The sequence below is a fragment of the Saccharomyces paradoxus genome, chromosome V, assembly GCF_002079055.1.
Source record: "Saccharomyces paradoxus chromosome V, complete sequence".
NCBI classification, from domain to species: domain Eukaryota; kingdom Fungi; phylum Ascomycota; class Saccharomycetes; order Saccharomycetales; family Saccharomycetaceae; genus Saccharomyces; species Saccharomyces paradoxus.
Genome location: NC_047491.1, coordinates 368,310 through 386,231, shown reverse-complemented (window position 1 = coordinate 386,231; position 17,922 = coordinate 368,310). Strand labels below are relative to the sequence as shown.

The following is a 17,922-nucleotide window of genomic DNA, read 5'->3' as shown; positions in this document are numbered from 1 at the left end:
AACAAAGCAACGTATCATTTTTCAAATTTGCATAGTAGTATACCTACGCTTTTTCCTCGCTAGACTACTTCCTCTCCATTTGGCTTTCTTGCATCAGGCTTTAGAACACTAAATATAAAGACGTGAACCGAAAAGAGAAAAATGAGAGTAAGACCAAAGAGGTCGGTCATAGCGCTCATGGCGGTAGTAATCGTGGTACTCATCTTTAGAAACCAGTTCTACTCATCGCGAACGCGAGGGCATGAGCAGGAACCCGTCGTCTCCTCCAGTCAAAACAATCTTTATGACGGGTGGATAACACCAAACTTCTATAGGGAGGGTGATCCCTTGGAATTAATTGTGAATAAGGTAGAATCTGACTTAACACAATTACCATACGCATACTATGACTTGCCCTTTACTTGCCCTCCTACTATGCATAAAAAACCGCTTCATTTATCTCTGAACGAGATAATAAGAGGAGATAGAAAATGGGAAAGCGACTATAAACTCACATTTGGGGAAGACAATCCGTGTGAAACGTTATGTGCTCGGAAAACTACAAAAGAGGGGATGCAGACCTTAGACAAGCTAATAAGGGAGGGATACGTCGTACAATGGCTAATTGATGACGAATTACCAGCTGCCACTACGTTTATATCCACAACTGATCATAAAAAATACTATGCATCTGGGTTTCCTTTAGGCTTCATGGATCCTGATACCGGCAAAACTTATCTGCATAATCACGTAATGCTAGTAATTCGTTTCCATGCCAGCAATAACGATAAAAATACCGTAGTCGGCTTTGAAGTATATCCAAGATCAGTGTCAGATTATCATTGTCCCGGGGCATCGAAGAACTACGAACAATACGAAATAGTCATTCCCGAGGATGAAAATGAGTTGACCTATTTGCCATTCACTTACTCTGTGTATTGGAGAGAGGAATTTGAAGTAGATTGGAATCATAGATGGGACTATTTCTTAAACGCAGGTGAATTGTCTGACGAACAGAGCATTCAGTTCCATTGGATGAGTTTAGCCAATTCAGTGGGAATCGTATTGTCCATATCATTTATCACGCTCATTATTTACGTACGAGTCATGTACACGGATAAAAACAATTCAGAATCCACCAAATATACGATAAATATAGAAGGAATTGAAGCGGAGGATGGCCTGGACGACGACAAGTATGGTAAATACTCCGTTTACATGGTGACGAAGGATTGGATACAAAATGGTAGACCGGATCTGTTTGGATTGAAAGTTTTAATCGTGTTAGTCTCATTTGGGGTACAGTTTCTATTTACCATAATTGGATCATTAACAATATCATGCTCGATGAACAAATTACATAATGTAAGAAACAGTGTGCTCACTATGGCCATATTATGTTTTGTACTTGGAGCATTCATGGCATCATTCGTTGGGACAAGACTTAGTATAGTAACGAAAACAAAAAGAATCAATGCCAATTACCTTGACGACAACAGATACTCCAAAAACCGTAAGAAATTTAGTCCCATTTTTGCTATACTTTGTGGGTCTAGCTTACCTGGCATAGTAATGGTAAGCACATTTCTATTAAATAGTGTTGTTTGGGCACATGATTCTACTAATGCATTACCATTTAAGACTATCGTATTTTTCTTGAGCATTTATTTCATTGTCTGTATACCGCTCAGTTTGTTTGGCGGTATTGTGGCCAATAACATACCTCTTCCTCAATATTGGTTGAGTGGAATTACTAAGGATGAAAGCGATAGTAATAGCAATAGATTATTCGTACCTAAATCACGAACGAAGTTCAACCCATTGATTTATTGCGGCATTTATTTATGTGGTATTTTCCCCTTGTTAGTAATTTACGTGGAAATGCAATACGTTTACAAATCTCTTTGGTTGGAGAAAACTACATTTTATTATTTTTACGGATTCCTGTTCTTGAGTATCATACTATTATGTGTGCTCACTATGGAGATATCAATCATTGGGAGTTATTTATTAATAAGATTTTGCTTTGAAGATAAGGTGGTCCGTAACAATTGGAGATGGAAATGCTTTGAGATGGGATTCAGCGGTGGAGTATATATGGAATTGTACTCGCTCTATTACATTTTCGCAGTGCTAAACATTCACGGTTTTTCATCTATCTTAATTTCCATTTGTTATAGTTTACTTTTCAACGTAATGTGCGGCTTGGGGCTTGGTGCATTAAGTTACTTAACGGCTTCATGGTTTATAAATAAAATATACCACTTGAAAGTCAACATGTAAACTAAAGAAAAAAGTTCGGTAATTAAAAGAAAAAACGGTAATCAACATTCACACACACAGTACATATATATCGATATATCTATGTATGTACATAACTTATTATAATACAAATTTTTGTTTAGAATTCGACCTTTTGTGGAGAAGAGTTGTTAAAGTGATGTTGGACGGATCCACCTAAACCATTGTTCATATTTTGATTGTTGCTATTACTATTACTACTATTGTTGTTGTACTGACGATTCTGAGAGTATGGACGGCGGTTACTGTTGCTGTTGTTATTATTACTTCTTCTGTTGTAGTTACCTCTATTGTTGTTTGAATCCCTATTGTTGTAGTATCTTTTATGCCCAGGGCCGTTACTATTAGAGTTATTGTTAGAATTAATTTGCTGCTTGACCTTATCAATTATATTATCCTGCAATTTGATAAATTTGATGAAAGTCCCTCTAACATAAATTTCATTTAATTTTACGGCCTTACTGCTATCAGCATTGTTTTCAGGATTAATTGCGCTTTCTTCGCTATATTCTGTTACATTAGAAAGGGTGAGGTTCATCCAATTATCTACGTTGGTCAATGTTCCTTGTATGATTTCACCGTTTTTCAACTCTATTTGCATTTGTTGTCCCTTTGCATTTGTCAAAAGATATAAAGGAAGCATTGCGGAAATCACTTTATTGTATTACTTTCCCGTTTGATTTGAAGATTTGTATATATGTTGTCAAACACTAAATGAAGAACTAACCTTTCAACTTCTCTTTACTGGTACTGTTAAAATGCCTCTGCCGTAACCTACCGTACTGTTTCAGTCTATTAGAAAGGCCTATGTTATTACGGTTACCAAAGAGAGCTGCAAGAATTGGACATTATAGCAAATTCGTAAAACATGATAACTAACAAATGTATCACGTGATGAAATGTGGCAATTTTCGTAGTTGATGACCAAAATAATTGGTAGATGGGGCTACAACGCGGAATTCGCCTTTTAGCATAGCAGGAGTAGGCAGGAGGCAGGCGGCTAAAAAAAAGCACCATTTAAAATTCAAAAGCTAACTTGCCACTATGGATACTTTTGGTCTATCATGATCGGCCTAGTGAAAAGTAGAGGCTATCTAATTCACACTGTTTGTGGGTGCTTAGAGTATAATAGAAGATGGTAGGTTTAGGACATAACTTTAGTAAAGTGGATAACGAACGAAGCGATTACTTTGGGTACGGTAGAGTGGACAAATGAAAACTACGTAAGAAGAAGAGAATGACAATACGTTGCATGTAAACCACATCGTGTTACGTAGTTCAAATGGTAGGTGACTGCGGTTTACGAAGAGCCTAGGTCGTTCAGCGGCATATGAGATTATTCGACTAAGCTAAACATTGATGAAGGGCTTTGAAGCGCATTAGTATAGGCAGACTCTGTTACAAACGGTAAGTTTCGGCACTTTTAATCTTTTGGTGTATCTCTAGCTTTTGCTATAGATACGTTTACCCTCGGCGGCTAAAAACAATAGAATATTCTTTTGTTACCCGCGCTTGAGGCGACGCGTCACCAACCAGTCGCGTAAAGTTATTATTTTCAGCTCCCCGCCTGCTTATTTCCCGTTCAGGAAATAAATGGTTAACCTAACAAAAAAAAAAGAGGAACAAGGACTTAGAAGCACGTCAACGTGAAAAGCGCACAAGAACTATCCTACATATTGTCATCTTTTAGCATTGTTCCAGCATATCAAAATCATTGATTGATATTAACTGCTGAATTTAACTGGTATCTTCTTTTTGGAGTAAGAAAAAAAAAATCTAGTGTTTTGTTCTTTTTATTGTTAATTATTGTTGCAGCGGAAACCCATCTAACATTGTTAGTCGCTTTTTAACGATTCTTTCTCCATATACCTTTTGAAAAAAGGTCTTATCATTCCACGTTATTTAATATACTGTCAGCAAATAAATTGCTCTTCGCCAAAAATTCTCTTCTTTTTTCTCATTTCCTTTTGTCCCATTTGCGTAGTTCTAAAAGGTTGATTTATTCGAGAAATCATGCCCTTTGATGTTTTAATATCAAACCAAAAAGATAATGCCAGTCACCAAAACATTACGCCAATATCAAAATCAGTTCTTTTGGCGCCTCATTCAAACCATCCAGTGATTGAAATAGCTACGTATTCGGAAACTGATGTATACGAATGCTATATACGTGGCTTTGAAACCAAAATAGTGATGAGAAGAACAAAGGATGATTGGATTAACATTACCCAGGTATTCAAAATTGCACAATTTTCGAAGACGAAAAGAACTAAAATACTGGAAAAGGAATCAAATGATATGCAACATGAAAAAGTTCAAGGTGGGTACGGTAGGTTTCAAGGTACTTGGATTCCATTGGATTCAGCGAAGTTTCTGGTCAATAAGTACGAAATAATTGACCCTGTGGTCAACTCTATCTTAACTTTTCAATTTGATCCGAACAACCCTCCACCAAAGAGAAGCAAAAATAGTATATTGAGGAAGACTTCGCCAGGAACTAAAATAACGTCTCCATCAAGCTACAATAAAACGCCGAGGAAAAAGAACAGTAATTCATCAACATCAACTACAACTACAGCTGCAAATAAGAAGGGCAAGAAAAATGCATCGATAAACCAGCCAAATCCGAGTCCTTTACAAAACCTTGTTTTCCAAACCCCTCAACAGTTTCAAGTAAATTCATCAATAAATATAATGAACAATAATGATAACCACACCACGATGAATTTCAACAATGACACAAGACACAATTTAATAAATAATATTAGTAATAACAACAGCAGCCAGTCTACTATTATTCAACAACAGAAATCAATTCATGAAAATTCTTTCAGTAATAATTATTCAGCGACTCAAAAACCTCTTCAATTCTTCCCTATTCCCACAAATTTACAAAACAAAAATATTACTCAGAATAACACTAATAATAATGAGAGTAACAGTTATAGTCATAACATCGATAATGTCATTAACAGCAATAGTAATAACAATAATAACTTGATCATTGTTCCAGACGGACCTATGCAAAGCCAACAACATCATGAATATATGACAAATAACTTCAATCATTCTATGATGGACTCCACTACAAATGGTAATAGTAAAAAAAGGAGGAAAAAACTGAACCAATCTAATGAACAACAATTTTACAACCAGCAAGAAAAAATACAAAGGCATTTCAAGCTAATGAAGCAGCCCTTACTGTGGCAATCATTTCAAAATACAAATGATCACCATAATGAGTACTGTGACAGCAATGGCAGCAACAATAATAACAACACCGTGGCATCCAATGGCTCCTCCATTGAGGTATTTTCATCAAATGAAAATGACAATAGTATGAATATGTCTTCGCGATCTATGACGCCGTTCAGCGCAGGAAACAATTCGTCTCAAAACAAGTTGGGAAACAAAATGACCGACCAAGAATACAAGCAGACAATATTAACTATACTGTCATCGGAAAGATCTTCTGATGTTGATCAAGCGTTGTTAGCTACATTATACCCGGCGCCCAAAAATTTCAACATAAATTTTGAAATTGATGACCAAGGCCACACTCCATTACACTGGGCTACGGCTATGGCGAATATTCCTTTGATAAAAATGCTAATTACTTTAAACGCTAATGCATTACAATGTAATAAGCTCGGTTTTAATTGCATCACAAAATCAATTTTCTACAACAATTGTTATAAGGAGAACGCTTTTGATGAAATAATATCCATCCTGAAAATATGTCTTATAACTCCGGACGTAAATGGAAGATTGCCATTTCATTATCTAATTGAACTGAGCGTTAATAAGTCCAAAAATCCAATGATAATAAAATCCTATATGGATTCGATAATATTAAGCTTAGGTCAGCAGGACTACAATCTACTGAAGATATGTTTGAATTATCAAGATAATATAGGGAATACTCCTCTGCATCTATCCGCTTTAAACTTGAACTTTGAAGTTTATAACAGGTTAGTATATCTCGGGGCGTCAACCGATATATTGAATTTAGATAACGAGTCACCTGCGTCAATAATGAATAAGTTTAATACTCCAGCCGACGGGTCAAACATTAACGAAACCAAGACGGATCAAAAATTACTTCGAAATATTCCTAAAAAGCATCGTTACCAGCAACAACAACAGCAACGACAAAGTAATGTCAAAATTCCAAAAATTATAAAAACTCAACACCATGACAAAGAAGATTCTACTCCAGATATTAATTTAGCTAAACCAGATTCGGAAGTAAACGAAAGTCAATATCTGCATTCCAACCAACCAAATTCTACAAATATGAACACTATAATGGATGATTTGTCGACTATCAATTCCTTTGTGACGTCGTCTGTTATTAAAGATATAAAGTCTACGCCGTCCAAAATTCTTGAAAACTCACCCATTTTATATAGAAGAAGATCGCAGTCAATACCAGATGACAAAGAAAAGGAGAAGGATCATGAGAATCAAGGTGAAAAGAAACGAGATCCCTTAACTAGCGTGAAACCTACCATGCCATTATTGGAATCACCCTCTACACTATTACCGATTCAGACGTCACCATTGAGAAAGTATTCAAAACCGCTTTCACAGCAGATTGACACATTAAATACAAAAGTTTCTTCATTACAAAAACTGATGGGTGAAGAAATCAAAAATCTGGACAATGAGATAATTGAAACGGAATCCTCTATTTCTAACACTAAGAAGAGATCAATTACAATAGCGCATCAAATAGAGAACGCTTTTGATTCCGTATCGAACAAAACTCCAATAAATTCGATATCAGATTTACAATCAAGAATTAAAGAAACTTCTTCAAAGTTAAATTCTGAAAAGCAAAATTTTATTCAGAGCTTGGAAAAGTCACAGGCCTTGAAACTGGCGACAATTGTCCAGGATGAGGAGTCAAAGGTCGATATAGATCCCAGCTCAAGATTGCATCCAGGAAAGCATGAAGACGTAGAACCAACTGCAACGTTGAAGTCAGAAACTTCTTCACCTAAGAGTGCTAAAGCAGACACTATATTATCTACTGATGCGCAAGATTCATATGATATAAATGAGACGTTGAGGCTAGCCACTGAATTAACTATTTTACAGTTTAAAAGGAGGATGACAGCATTAAAAATAAGCGAGGCAAGAAGCAAAATTAATTCATCAGTAAAGTTAGATAAATACAGAAACTTAATTGGTATCACCATTGAGAACATTGATTCAAAGCTGGATGATATTGAAAAGGATTTGAGGGCAAATGCATAAATTTTAATTCACAATGTACCAATATTTTTTTACTATATTATCAGATTTTCTAATTTTTATTTTTCGTAATGATTTTTTCACATATTTCATATAATCCTTTTTTATTTCCCCAGCACACTTGAATAACTCAAGTGTATACCGACAAACATACAATCCGTTAAACTGCGACTATTACGGTTAGTCCTTTATCAAAATATCTTTCGCTACGATGGTCGTTTCTTTTTCGTATAATATGATCATATGAAAAGCGCGATGAGATGAGGTTGAAAAAAAAAAAATTAGAAACATTCACTTATCCATAGAACCTTTCATTTTATTTGTTATCAGGCTTTACATTATTTTGATTGATCAACAAAAAGAAATAGGCAAGACCCCACAAGGATCCTTCTTCTCGTTTCTGTATATTACCAAAATCCTGCTTTAGGAGCATAAAACTGAGGGAAAAAAAACTTTTTTTAGTATCAAGTAGTATAATGGATCAACAATTTCTAAGTCAACTTGAACAAACGTTGCACGCTATCACTTCTGGTGTAGGCTTGAAAGAAGCTACAAAATCTTTGCAAACTCAATTTTATACCCAACCTACAACTTTGCCGGCTTTGATTCACATTTTACAGAACGGCTCCGATGATTCGTTGAAACAATTAGCTGGTGTTGAAGCTAGAAAGTTAGTTTCCAAGCACTGGAACGCCATTGATGAATCCACTAGAGCCTCCATCAAAACGTCTCTTTTACAAACTGCCTTTAGTGAGCCAAAAGAAAATGTTCGTCATTCCAACGCTCGAGTAATCGCTTCCATTGGTACTGAAGAATTAGATGGTAACAAATGGCCAGATCTAGTCCCCAGCTTGATTCAAGCTGCTTCTGGTGAAGATGTTCAAACAAGACAAACTGCCATTTTCATCTTGTTTTCTCTGTTGGAAGATTTCACCTCTTCCCTATCTGGATACATTGATGACTTCTTGACATTGTTCTCTCAGACTATCAACGATCCTGCTTCTTTAGAAATTAGATCATTATCTGCCCAAGCTTTGAACCACGTTTCTGCTTTGATTGAAGAACAAGAAACTATCAACCCTGTCCAAGCCCAAAAATTCGCGGCTTCAATTCCATCTGTGGTTAACGTTTTAGATGCAGTCATCAAGGCCGATGACACCTTGAACGCTAAACTAATTTTTAATTGTTTGAACGATTTTCTGCTATTAGACTCTCAATTAACGGGTAACTTTATTATTGATTTGATCAAACTATCTTTACAAATTGCCATCAACACTGAGATTGATGAAGATGTTAGAGTTTTTGCTCTTCAATTCATCATTTCTTCATTGTCTTATAGAAAATCGAAGGTTTCTCAAAGCAAATTGGGTCCAGAGATTACAGTGGCTGCTTTAAAGGTTGCTTGCGAAGAAATTGATGTTGATGATGAATTAAACAACGAAGATGAAACAGGTGAAAATGAGGAAAATACCCCCTCTTCTTCTGCTATTAGACTTTTAGCTTTTGCCTCCTCTGAACTGCCACCATCTCAGGTTGCTTCCGTTATTGTTGAACACATTCCAGCTATGTTGCAATCGGCAAATGTTTTTGAGAGAAGGGCAATTCTTTTAGCCATTTCTGTTGCTGTGACTGGTTCTCCAGACTATATTTTGTCTCAATTCGACAAAATTATCCCCGCCACTATAAACGGTTTGAAGGATACTGAACCAATTGTTAAATTGGCTGCTTTGAAATGTATCCATCAATTAACTACTGACCTACAGGATGAAGTCGCCAAATTCCATGAAGAATACCTACCATTGATCATCGATATTATTGATTCTGCTAAAAACATTGTCATTTACAACTATGCCACTGTTGCTTTAGACGGTCTGCTTGAATTCATTGCTTATGATGCTATCGCTAAATATTTGGATCCATTGATGAACAAACTGTTCTATATGTTAGAAAGTAATGAATCATCCAAGTTGAGATGCGCTGTTGTTTCTGCAATTGGTTCTGCTGCTTTTGCAGCAGGTTCTGCGTTCATTCCATACTTCAAGACTAGTGTTCACTATTTGGAAAAATTCATCCAAAACTGTTCTCAGATTGAAGGTATGAGCGAAGACGATATTGAATTAAGAGCCAACACTTTCGAAAATATTTCTACTATGGCCAGAGCCGTCAGATCGGATGCCTTTGCCGAATTTGCCGAACCCTTAGTTAATTCTGCTTATGAGGCCATCAAGACAGATTCTGCTAGATTGAGAGAATCTGGTTATGCGTTCATTGCAAACTTGGCTAAAGTTTACGGTGAGAATTTTGCTCCTTTCTTAAAAACCATTTTACCAGAAATTTTCAAGACATTAGAATTAGACGAATATCAATTCAACTTCGATGGTGACGCAGAGGATTTGGCTGCTTTTGCTGATTCTGCCAATGAAGAAGAACTACAGAACAAATTCACAGTCAACACTGGTATTTCCTATGAAAAGGAAGTTGCTTCCGCTGCTCTATCTGAATTAGCATTGGGCACAAAGGAGCATTTTTTGCCATATGTTGAACAATCCTTAAAAGTTTTGAACGAACAAGTCGATGAGTCTTACGGTTTAAGAGAAACTGCTTTAAACACTATCTGGAATGTCGTTAAGTCTGTCCTGTTGGCTTCCAAAATAGAACCAGAAAGCTATCCAAAAGGTATCCCAGCTTCTTCCTACGTAAATGCTGATGTTTTAGCGGTTATTCAAGCTGCCAGGGAAACTTCCATGGGTAATTTAAGTGATGAATTTGAAACCTCAATGGTCATTACCGTTATGGAAGATTTTGCCAATATGATCAAGCAATTTGGTGCAATCATTATCATGGATAGCGGCGACTCTTCCATGCTAGAAGCTTTGTGTTTACAAGTTCTAAGTGTCTTGAAAGGTACTCATACTTGTCAAACCATTGATATCGAAGAGGACGTTCCAAGGGATGAAGAATTAGACGCTTCTGAAACTGAAGCCACTTTACAAGATGTTGCATTGGAAGTTCTTGTCAGTTTATCTCAAGCTTTAGCTGGCGATTTTGCCAAGGTCTTTGATAATTTTAGACCGGTTGTTTTCGGATTATTCCAATCTAAATCCAAGAATAAGAGATCATCTGCCGTTGGCGCCGCTTCCGAATTAGCTTTAGGTATGAAGGAACAAAATCCTTTCGTTCATGAAATGCTAGAAGCTTTAGTCATCAGATTAACAAGCGATAAATCTTTAGAAGTTAGAGGTAACGCTGCTTACGGTGTTGGTTTATTGTGTGAATATGCATCTATGGACATATCAGCCATTTATGAGCCCGTTTTGAAGGCGCTTTACGAGTTATTAAGCGCTGCTGACCAAAAGGCTTTGGCAGCCGAAGATGACGAAGCCACCAGAGAGATTATTGATAGAGCCTACGCTAATGCTAGCGGATGTGTGGCCAGAATGGCTTTAAAGAACAGTGCTCTAGTCCCATTGGAACAAACAGTTCCAGCATTATTAGCACATTTGCCACTGCACACCGGCTTTGAAGAATATAACCCAATTTTCGAATTGATCATGAAATTATATCAGGAAAATAGTCCTGTTGTCACAAACGAAACCCCAAGGATCATCGAGATTTTCAGCGCTGTGTTTACCAAAGAAAATGATAGAATCAAATTAGAAAAGGAGTCTACTTTAGGTAGGGAAGAGAATATGGAAAGATTAAAGCAATTCCAAACTGAAGAGATGAAGCATAAGGTTATTGAATTATTGAAGTATCTAAACACTACTTACAACGGAATCGTTGCCCAGAACCCAGTTTTAGCTGCCGTCATTGCTTGATTTTTTTAAACATTTTTTATTCTCAGCTGTTTCGATAAACAGCGATTATATAAGTATACCTTCCTTCATTATTTTTATTTTTTCTAGAAAAAAACTATATGTAAATTTACTTTCCTCCCCCCCCACTCCTCCCCAATCTTATGCTCCTGCTTTCACTCTTTGTCAATCTTATGTGTATGCGACCTGCAGAATGTATTGTTTGCAAGACTTTTTTATTGTATTTTTATTGTATTAAGGTTATGTAAGTTTCGTCCTGTAAAGTTGATCGGCGCCGTGTAGATGCGCCGATCAACTTGGCGATGATTCTCTTGGCGTCCATCTCGAAGGAAAGAACTCAAATAAAGCTGCAAATGGCTTGGTCAACGCCATTTTTGACAAAATCCAATTGCCGCGATATACACTAGACAGAAACAATCAGGCCTTGTAACGTTTCCCGTATGAACTTGTGCAGGTTCAGGTCATCTTGCGCTTATTCCAATGAAAGCATCATCGCATGCTACTAATTGGGAGGCCTCAGGTTTTAATCTCGTACTAATACAAATTATTTGTCAGTGTATAGTACATAAAAATTACTAAATATATGCAAGTTTTCTGCAGGTTGTATCTTCTCTTGTACATTCTTGTGACAAGAATGTGAAGTATTTTTTTCCTGTGTTTCCAATTCTAGTGCTGGTTATGGTAATAGGACCAAAGTGGAAAATGTCTCGAACAATTCGTCCTTGGAGGGGAGACACTGAGGGATGAAACATGTATGCAGGCTTGTGCTCATACCCATATGCACACGTACTAAATAGTGGACGCAACAGGGACCAGATCAACTGGACAGGGTCCATTGTGGTTGCCAACGAGTGTATAGTGCATGAAATTGCGCCTTCTCGGCTTCTCGGACTCTTTTACGAGGGTCCGGAAGAGCGTGGGAAGACAACGAAGGAAGAATGGGATCACGATGAAGCTGAAGAGGGCCGGTTCCAGGCCAATTCTGATAAAATTTATTGAATATAGACTAAAAGAGTGACCACATTTTGCTCCTGTTCAAGCGCATTTGTTTTGATACCATTTTGTTTGCCCAATACACGGTGAGTTGACGTTAGTAAGTCATTGAGGCTATAAAAAATAAACACGAAGACGTTCATAGACGTAAATAAAGAGGAAACGAACTCCGTGGTAGAATGAGTTATAAAGTGAGTAATTCGTACCCAGATTCAATTCCTCCCGCGGACCAACCATACATAGCAAGCCAATATAAACAAGACTTGCAGAGCAATATTGCAATGGCGACGAATAATGAGCAGCAGCGACAACAACAACCTCAGCAACAGCAACAGTGGATAAATCATCCTACAGTGGAAAATTCAGATTTGAAGGAAAAAATGAACTGCAAGAATACGCTCAATGAGTACATATTTGACTTTCTCACGAAATCATCCTTGAAAAACACTGCAGCTGCGTTTGCTCAAGATGCGCAGCTAGATAGAGACATTGGCCACGAACCAGTGGACGGACCCAACCCCAAGGAAAATAATGGTAAGCAGAGTACACTGTCAAAGGTAGTAGATACACCCCAAGGCTTTTTGTATGAATGGTGGCAAATATTCTGGGACATCTTTAATACCAGTTCTTCTAGAGGCGGCTCAGAGTTCGCTCAGCAATATTATCAACTCGTTCTTCAAGAACAAAGGCAGGAACAAATATATAGAAGTTTGGCTGTTCATGCGGCAAGGCTACAACACGATGCAGAACGAAGAGGAGAATACATTAACGAGGACATAGACCCCATGCACCTAGCTGCCATGATGCTGGGAAATCCTATGCCTCCTGCAGTTCAAATGCGGAATGTTAATATGAACGCTATACCAATTCCGATTGTTGGTAATCCTATCGTTAATAACTTTTCCATTCCGCCATACAATAATGCAAACCCAACAGCTGGAGCAACAACAGTTGCTGCCACAGCCCCGCCTTCCGGCGATTTTACGAATGTAGCTCCAACCCAGAATCGAAGTCAAAACGTTACTGGCTGGCCAGTCTATAACTACCCAATGCAACCCACTACCGAAAATTCAATGGTAAACCCGTGTAACAATAATACCACAAATAATATAGCCAATAATAAGTCTCCGGTGAACCAACCTAAAAGTCTAAAAACCATGCATTCAACCGATAGGCCAAATAATGTTCCGACATCAAAATCTACAAGAAGTAGATCAGCAACTTCAAAAGCTAAGAGCAAAGCAAAAGCCGGTCCGGTGGCTAAGAGACGAAGAAAAAATAATACAGCAACAGTTTCCGCAGGATCGACAAACGCCGGTTCGCCAAATATTACCACTCCAGGCTCCACAACAAGTGAGCCTGCTATGGTAGGTTCAAGAGTGAACAAGACTCCAAGATCAGATATTGCTACCAACTTTCGCAATCAAGCAATAATATTTGGCGAGGAAGACATTTATTCCAATTCCAAATCTAGCCCTTCGTTGGATGCAGCATCACCTTCCATTTCAGTCACCAAACAGCCCACAAAGGTAAGGAAAAATATAAAAAAGGCATCAACGTCAGCTTTTCCGGTGGAGTCGTCGAATAAACTTAATAGCAACAGCGGAGTGACAGGTAGGAAGCGCAGTCCCCCGAACACTAGAGTTTCGAGGAGGAAATCCACCCCTTCTGTTATTTTGACTGCAGATGCCACCAAAGACGAAAACGATATGTTAAGGACATTTTCGAATACGACTACTCCGATTGTGCATTCAGCTCCACCCACCAAGACTACGAACCCTTTACCTTTTTCTGGCATAAATTTGGGAAGTTTTAACAAGCCAGCTGTATCCAGTCCATTATCCTCGGTGACTGAGAGTTGCTTTGATCCAGAAAGTGCCAAAGTTGCGACAAAGAGCGGGCCCAAGCGAGCAGTAAACTCTAAAGTGTCCGCATCATCCCCTTTAAGCATAGCAACACCTCCTTCTGGTGACGCTCAGAAGCAAAGAAGTTCTAAAGCAGCAGGAAATGTGGTTATAAAGCCACCACATGGGTTCTCAACCACCAATTTGAATATTACTTTAAAGAGCTCTAAAATAATCCCATCGCAGAATACTACGGTACCACAAGAACTTCCAACTGGGGGAAACCCGCTGGAAGCACAAGTAGGTAACGATTCAAGGAATAATAAAGGCAATCGTGACGCATTATCTACTCCAGAGGAAAAAAAACTAAATAATACTAATCAAGCATACGACTTTGAAGCTCTCAAAAACTCAAGTTCTTTGTTGTTTCCCAATCAAAGTTGCGTGCCTACCAACAGAACACCAAACGGAAATTCGAACGTTGCTAATGAAACCTATGCATCTACAAATAATGGCGATAATCAGAAAGCATCAGTTCAACCTTCATCCACTGTGGGTACAACTTTGGGTCCTCAGCAAACTGGTACTAATGGACATCAGAATCAACAGTCTCAGAACATGAAGTTTGGAAATATTGGTATGGTCGAAGACCAAGGACCGGATTACGATCTCAATTTACTGGATACAAACGAAAATGACTTCAATTTTATTAATTGGGAGGGTTGAGGTCACGGCCATGGATATCATAATAAAAATGAAAGCTCTAGGCAACAGAAAACAAAACCAAAAAAAGCAAGGGAGGAAATCGCGTATCTGATATTTTATAAAATTTTGAGATGAGTCTACTTTACGTAAACTGCAACATTCGTCACAGCAACGATTTATTTAACATATTTGTTTTCGTGTAGTTTTTTTTTTCTTTTATGATGAGATAGAAGTGTTTAGTTTTAAATAAGACATTGTACTTATAAAAAGAACATTTGAACCATTAAATACGGGCACTCTTTCTGGCTGCCGTACAGTGATTGAATTACCTGGACATAATAGTAAAGTTACCTGTGACGCACTATGATCATGATTTACGATGACCGTCTCTTTTTTTATATTGCTTTTCTAAGACTTTTAACATTGAAGTTTCCTATGATGGTAGCGTTTATATTAAGATATCCCAGCTTTAACTTACAGTTGCTAAACGTTCGTTTTGATTGAGCACTATATAAACATTTTACTTGAGCAAAGGTTCACTTATAAGAATTAGGTTAGTTAAAACCATAGCAAGCATCTCGGTACATTCAATTCGATCAAAAATTAAAAACCTTAATTCGCATATTACAATAAAATAAAGAAAGTTGTAAGAAGAGGAAGAGTGGGAAATCATGTCTTTTTTTAATCGATCAAATACAACCTCAACTTTAGGAACGAGTACCGCAATGGCAAATGAAAAAGATTTAGCCAATGACATCGTCATTAATAGCCCAGCGGAGGACTCTATATCAGATATTGCGTTTTCACCGCAACAAGATCTCATGTTTAGCGTCAGTTCCTGGGATGGTAAGGTGCGTATTTGGGATGTCCAAAATGGTGTACCTCAAGGTAGGGCACAACATGAAAGTTCCAGCCCCGTATTATGTACGAGATGGTCGAATGATGGTACAAAAGTAGCTTCAGGCGGTTGTGATAACGCTCTGAAATTGTACGATGTTGCAAGTGGTCAATCACAGCAGATTGGGATGCATTCTGCACCAATAAAGGTATTACGGTTTGTTCAATGTGGACCATCGAACACAGAGTGTATAGTAACAGGATCCTGGGATAAAACTATAAAATATTGGGATATGAGGCAACCCCAGCCGGTGTCTACAGTCATGATGCCTGAAAGAGTGTATTCCATGGATAGTAGACAATCTCTGTTAGTGGTAGCTACTGCAGAAAGACATATCGCTATTATCAATCTAGCAAACCCAACAACGATTTTTAAGGCAACCACATCGCCTTTAAAGTGGCAAACACGATGTGTGGCATGTTATAATGAAGCAGATGGATATGCGATTGGTTCAGTGGAAGGCAGATGCTCCATAAGGTATATCGATGATAGTATGCAGAAAAAGTCAGGTTTTTCATTCAAATGCCATCGTCAAACCAACCCTAATAGGGCACCTGGCTCTAACGGTCAATCTCTAGTGTACCCTGTAAATAGTATAGCATTTCACCCATTGTATGGCACTTTTGTTACGGCCGGTGGCGATGGCACATTCAATTTCTGGGATAAGAATCAAAGGCATAGATTGAAAGGCTATCCTACTTTGCAAGCATCCATTCCCGTGTGTAACTTCAATAGGAATGGTAGTGTATTTGCGTACGCTCTAAGTTATGATTGGCATCAAGGTCATATGGGTAACAGACCAGATTATCCAAACGTCATTAGACTACATGCAACAAGCGATGAAGAAGTTAAAGAGAAAAAGAAAAGGTGAAATTCTTCTCTGATGGCTTCCGTGCACAAGAACATCACTTTTGTAATATTTTGTATTTGCAATATGTAAAAGATATTTTTTTTAAATGATACAGGCTTTTAGCAGATGAAATGGCATTTGAAAAGATTAGGAAGTCTCTCTATGCTTTTAAAAAAGAAAAAAAACTGCCTATGAGGCGCTATTACGCTGTACTATCATTTTAATTCATTGTAAATGCGCAAATATCTCATTCAATAATTTTGATCTATATGTAGCTTCCTTTCCAGTGCACCTATGATCTTTTTGTTTTTCTTCTCTTTAGGAACCATTTCCAAAGTTTTTCCCTCTGATTCAATTTTCTTTGTACTTGGTGAAGAGTTGAACGGATTTTCAGAAGTGGCACTCAAATCGTTTAGAATCTTTCTGGCGTCCAACTGAAAATCGTTAAATGCAATTTCCTTCTCCCTTTTTATCAGGACACTTTGGGGTAAGAATCTTTCCTTTTGGTGGCTGGCCTCTATAATACTATCGATTTCAATCGTTAAATCCTCAATTTTTTCTTGTCTTTTCGGTTTATTGGAATATTCAATATTGTTGGGTATCAGTAATTGTCCTATAGGAAAATACTCATAATTCTTTTCTTGTTCCTTAAATAAAATATTCTCCATTATCCACGTCTTATCGATAGCAGAATACACATATTTATTATAGCAACTAAGCCGGAGATTTTCATTCCAGTTTTCACTCATTTCCAATTCAAAAAGGAACCAAAGTCGTGAATACTTGATATCTTTTCTATTTTCGGTACTACAAAGACAATGATCACAGACAATATCATTAAGTTCTTTATCAAAAATTTTCTCTTGTAATTTTTTTAAATTACTTCTTGTCAAGCATTTCGCTGTATCTTCTTTGATGACATTCTCTTGTGATTTTTGGGTATGTTTGTTTGCTACAGCGTTGCTGACGTTTCGTTTTAGTTTTGTCAAGTCTTCCCTGTGACTACTCGGTACGACCGATAAGACGCTTTCTGTATTGTTGTTTTTTGGTTGTTTTTTTGGGCTGGTACTGGATATCTTCCGGCTCAAGAATCGAGAATACTTTTGAAGCTTATTTGGGAATTTGAAATAGCTTGCATCTTCATCTGGAATTGTTCTCTTCCTACAACTTTTATCCCTCATTTTATTTCTCAAAAAAATTAAAATGTTCTCTGAGTAAAATATCTTGCTATGAATTAATATGAACTACCTTCTATTGCTGATTTTTCCATTAACGTCT

General features: G+C 37.4%; 7 protein-coding genes across 7 annotated transcripts; 5 read left to right on the top strand and 2 right to left on the bottom strand.

Moving 5' to 3' along the window:
• Nucleotides 1-141: 141 nt before the first annotated feature.
• Nucleotides 142-2,262, top strand: TMN3 (Tmn3p; the record flags this gene model as incomplete). The annotated part of the gene is made up of 1 exon (XM_033910043.1): nucleotides 142-2,262. One exon carries the CDS (start codon nucleotides 142-144, stop codon nucleotides 2,260-2,262), a length of 2,121 nt encoding a protein of 706 aa, XP_033765934.1.
• A 118-nt stretch (nucleotides 2,263-2,380) lies between these two features.
• Nucleotides 2,381-2,923, bottom strand: LSM4 (U6 snRNA complex subunit LSM4; the record flags this gene model as incomplete). Its single annotated transcript, XM_033910042.1, has 1 exon — nucleotides 2,381-2,923. The coding sequence occupies one exon, from the start codon at nucleotides 2,921-2,923 to the stop codon at nucleotides 2,381-2,383; it is 543 nt and encodes a 180-aa protein (XP_033765933.1).
• Nucleotides 2,924-4,293: 1,370 nt separating this feature from the next.
• On the top strand, nucleotides 4,294-7,542 carry SWI4 (SBF complex DNA-binding subunit SWI4; the record flags this gene model as incomplete). The annotated part of the gene is made up of 1 exon (XM_033910041.1): nucleotides 4,294-7,542. The coding sequence occupies one exon, from the start codon at nucleotides 4,294-4,296 to the stop codon at nucleotides 7,540-7,542; it is 3,249 nt and encodes a 1,082-aa protein (XP_033765932.1).
• A 473-nt stretch (nucleotides 7,543-8,015) lies between these two features.
• KAP123 (karyopherin KAP123) lies at nucleotides 8,016-11,357 on the top strand (the record flags this gene model as incomplete). Its single annotated transcript, XM_033910040.1, has 1 exon — nucleotides 8,016-11,357. The coding sequence occupies one exon, from the start codon at nucleotides 8,016-8,018 to the stop codon at nucleotides 11,355-11,357; it is 3,342 nt and encodes a 1,113-aa protein (XP_033765931.1).
• A 1,169-nt stretch (nucleotides 11,358-12,526) lies between these two features.
• On the top strand, nucleotides 12,527-14,917 carry SPAR_E01870 (uncharacterized protein; the record flags this gene model as incomplete). Its single annotated transcript, XM_033910039.1, has 1 exon — nucleotides 12,527-14,917. One exon carries the CDS (start codon nucleotides 12,527-12,529, stop codon nucleotides 14,915-14,917), a length of 2,391 nt encoding a protein of 796 aa, XP_033765930.1.
• A 650-nt stretch (nucleotides 14,918-15,567) lies between these two features.
• On the top strand, nucleotides 15,568-16,665 carry GLE2 (RNA export factor GLE2; the record flags this gene model as incomplete). The annotated part of the gene is made up of 1 exon (XM_033910038.1): nucleotides 15,568-16,665. The coding sequence occupies one exon, from the start codon at nucleotides 15,568-15,570 to the stop codon at nucleotides 16,663-16,665; it is 1,098 nt and encodes a 365-aa protein (XP_033765929.1).
• Nucleotides 16,666-16,895: 230 nt separating this feature from the next.
• MAM1 (Mam1p) lies at nucleotides 16,896-17,825 on the bottom strand (the record flags this gene model as incomplete). Its single annotated transcript, XM_033910037.1, has 1 exon — nucleotides 16,896-17,825. One exon carries the CDS (start codon nucleotides 17,823-17,825, stop codon nucleotides 16,896-16,898), a length of 930 nt encoding a protein of 309 aa, XP_033765928.1.
• Nucleotides 17,826-17,922: the final 97 nt, after the last annotated feature.